We start from the raw sequence: 2,504 nt of genomic DNA, 5'->3' as shown, positions 1-2,504 counted from the left end.
TGTGTGTGTGTGTGTGTGTGTGTGTGTGTGTGTGCGTGTGCGTGTGCGTGTGCGTGTGCGTGTGCGTGTGCGTGTGCGTGTGCGTGTGCGTGTGTGTAGTGATGGGAACTTGGCCACTAAGCAGGTGGTTTTCCTTCAGCGGCCGGTCCGAGGTCAGGCAGCTGGAATACAGAGGAGTCAGGTGAGTCGGTCAGAATCAATAAACTATTTTACACAAATACACGTTTTCATTCATAAATAATTAGGATTTTTTACTGGGAACAGTCAGTCCCAAAACACTGTCACATATATACTTGTGTTTTGTATGTGGTGGTTATTTATTTGGGCTTTATAAAGTGAGTCTGTAGCTGCAGGGAAAGGCTGTTCATGATGCTACACTGCCCCCTGGAGCACAAAGGTTAAGCTGCATTTCATTTACAGCAGCGTTCTCTTTCAAAGAGGATAATTGAGACATCGGAAATGATGACCCATTAAATATGGTTGCACGACAACTACCATACTGCATTGACACACACACACACACATGATATGTTTTTTCACAATATATTTATTGACATTTTGTCTTTTTTATAACACACACAAACAAACACCTGCACCATCACAACAAGGACACACACCACAAACAATTAAACAAAGAAACAGTAAAAAAAAGGGAAATTTATCTCATTTATGTTACAAAGTATGTTAATTTAACCCCCTAATTCATTCTCCCCCCCTGTCCCTCCCTGTTTCCAGTCCTCAGTGCAGAGTGAGGTTTCCAGTCGATCGGTGAGTCGTTCAGTCAGTGGCCCCGTCTCTCCAGAGCAGCTGTCTCCCTCCATGGCGGGCGGGATAGGGGGGTTCCCTGTGTTCGGAGGGGGGTATCCCAGCGCCCTGTCCCATCTAGAGGAGGGGGGCTTTGAACAAGAAGAGGGCAAAGCCGAAGTCACCTGTATGTGATCGGAGTTTTTATTTCCGCCATGAGACTTTAATTTGGGGATTTTTGGAGGAATTTTTGAAGACTTTTCATCCATCCTGCCAACTCTAAACTACAAAAACAACTCTAAACTACATCCAGAAATCATGTTTTGACTTCAAAGCTATATTGCGTAACTTTTTCATATAAATGAATGTCGGTTACAGTCAAGCCGACAGAAATTACGCACTATAGCTTTAAAAGGGGGGTATAGGGGGATTCCCTGTGTTTGGACGGGGGTATCCCAGCGCCCTGTCCCATCTGGAGGAGGGGGGCTTTGAGCAAGAAGAGGGCAAAGCCGAAGTCACCTGTATGTGAACAGAAATGCATCTTTGCCATAAGACTTTGAGATAAACCGGATAATCTGGGAAAGAAAGAGACTTTCAATCCATCCATCCATCTTGCCGTCATGTTTTGACTTTAAAGCTGTAGTGCGTAACTTTAAAAACTTTATGTTTGGGGATTTCAACGTTGGATTTCCCGGGAGGAATTTTCAGAGACTTTTCATCTATCCATCCTGCCATAAAAAACTACTTTAAATTACATTACTGAAATCATGTTTTGGCTTGACGGCTACAGTGTGTAACTTTTTCATATAAATGAATGTCGGTTACAGTCAAGCCGACAGAAGCTACGCACTATAACTTGCTTTAAATGTTGTTGGATTTGACTGGAGCATCTGGGAAAGAAAGAGATTTTTTTTTCATCCATCCATCCTGCCGTCATGTTTTAACTCTATATATAATGTAGAAAGAAATCTGCACTTTTTAAAAATGTTTTTAATGAAGCCATAAAGAGAATGAAGAGGATTTATATCAAAACAGATTTACAGTATGTTGAGAAAAATGGTCCGTGGGATATACTTTGACTTTACAACTGTTTAAAGATATAGTGCGTAACTTTTTAATCCATAAATGAGTGTCGTTTACATTCAACCTTTCGCTAAACGAGTTGACACAAAGTTGATTATTAAGCCTATCAGCTCCACAGATCTCTCTCTGTATGTCTCAGTATGGCAGCGTTTACAAACTGGTGCCCCCCCACCCACTCCCCCTGACACTAGTGCAGGAGCTCAAGAAAAATCCCAAGAAGAGCCCAAGAAATGTTTCAGTTGTTGGTTCTACTGCTAAGAAAAAAAACCTGGACGTACAGCAGAAGGTTTAAAATCCATGTGCCATCACTGAAGGCTTTACCTCATGTAGATGGCGATGCACCGACAGTGTTGTTGTAATTACTCAGAATTCCTCATGGGGGTGACAGAAGTTACACACTATAGCTTTTAAGATATCAGTTTTTAGGGGATCAGTTCAGTTCAGGTGCTTGTTGGGAGAATTGTCAAAATACTATAAAGCACAAACACTTTATGGAAACACTGGTGGTGAAATTAGGGAAATGGGGAATTCACTTTTTGGCCTAGATCAAATCATATCAGTTTTTTTTAATGATTTGCTTCAGTGATTAATTACACATTTGTTCATTTCTCAACACGGTTTTTCTGTCACTTTTAAGACATGTTATCAGGGAGACTGTCATATTTCTCTGTGCACAT

General features: G+C 41.3%; 1 protein-coding gene across 1 annotated transcript in view; it reads left to right on the top strand.

Annotated features, from left to right (window-relative positions):
• rftn2 (raftlin family member 2) overlaps nucleotides 1-1,014 on the top strand; it is a 19,671-nt gene extending 18,657 nt beyond the window's left edge. The window contains exons 8-9 of the mRNA XM_080038107.1: nucleotides 100-181; nucleotides 736-1,014. Of these exons, the coding sequence (XP_079894233.1) occupies nucleotides 100-181; nucleotides 736-939 (286 nt within the window). The 3' untranslated portion in view covers nucleotides 940-1,014. The remainder of the gene's footprint in view (nucleotides 1-99; nucleotides 182-735) is intronic.
• The last annotated feature ends 1,490 nt before the right edge of the window (nucleotides 1,015-2,504 follow it).

The sequence above is a fragment of the Ammodytes marinus genome, assembly GCF_949987685.1.
Source record: "Ammodytes marinus genome assembly, chromosome: 12".
Taxonomy (NCBI): domain Eukaryota; kingdom Metazoa; phylum Chordata; class Actinopteri; order Uranoscopiformes; family Ammodytidae; genus Ammodytes; species Ammodytes marinus.
Note: the sequence above shows the minus strand (reverse complement) of the source record. Positions and strands in the feature narration are given on the sequence as shown.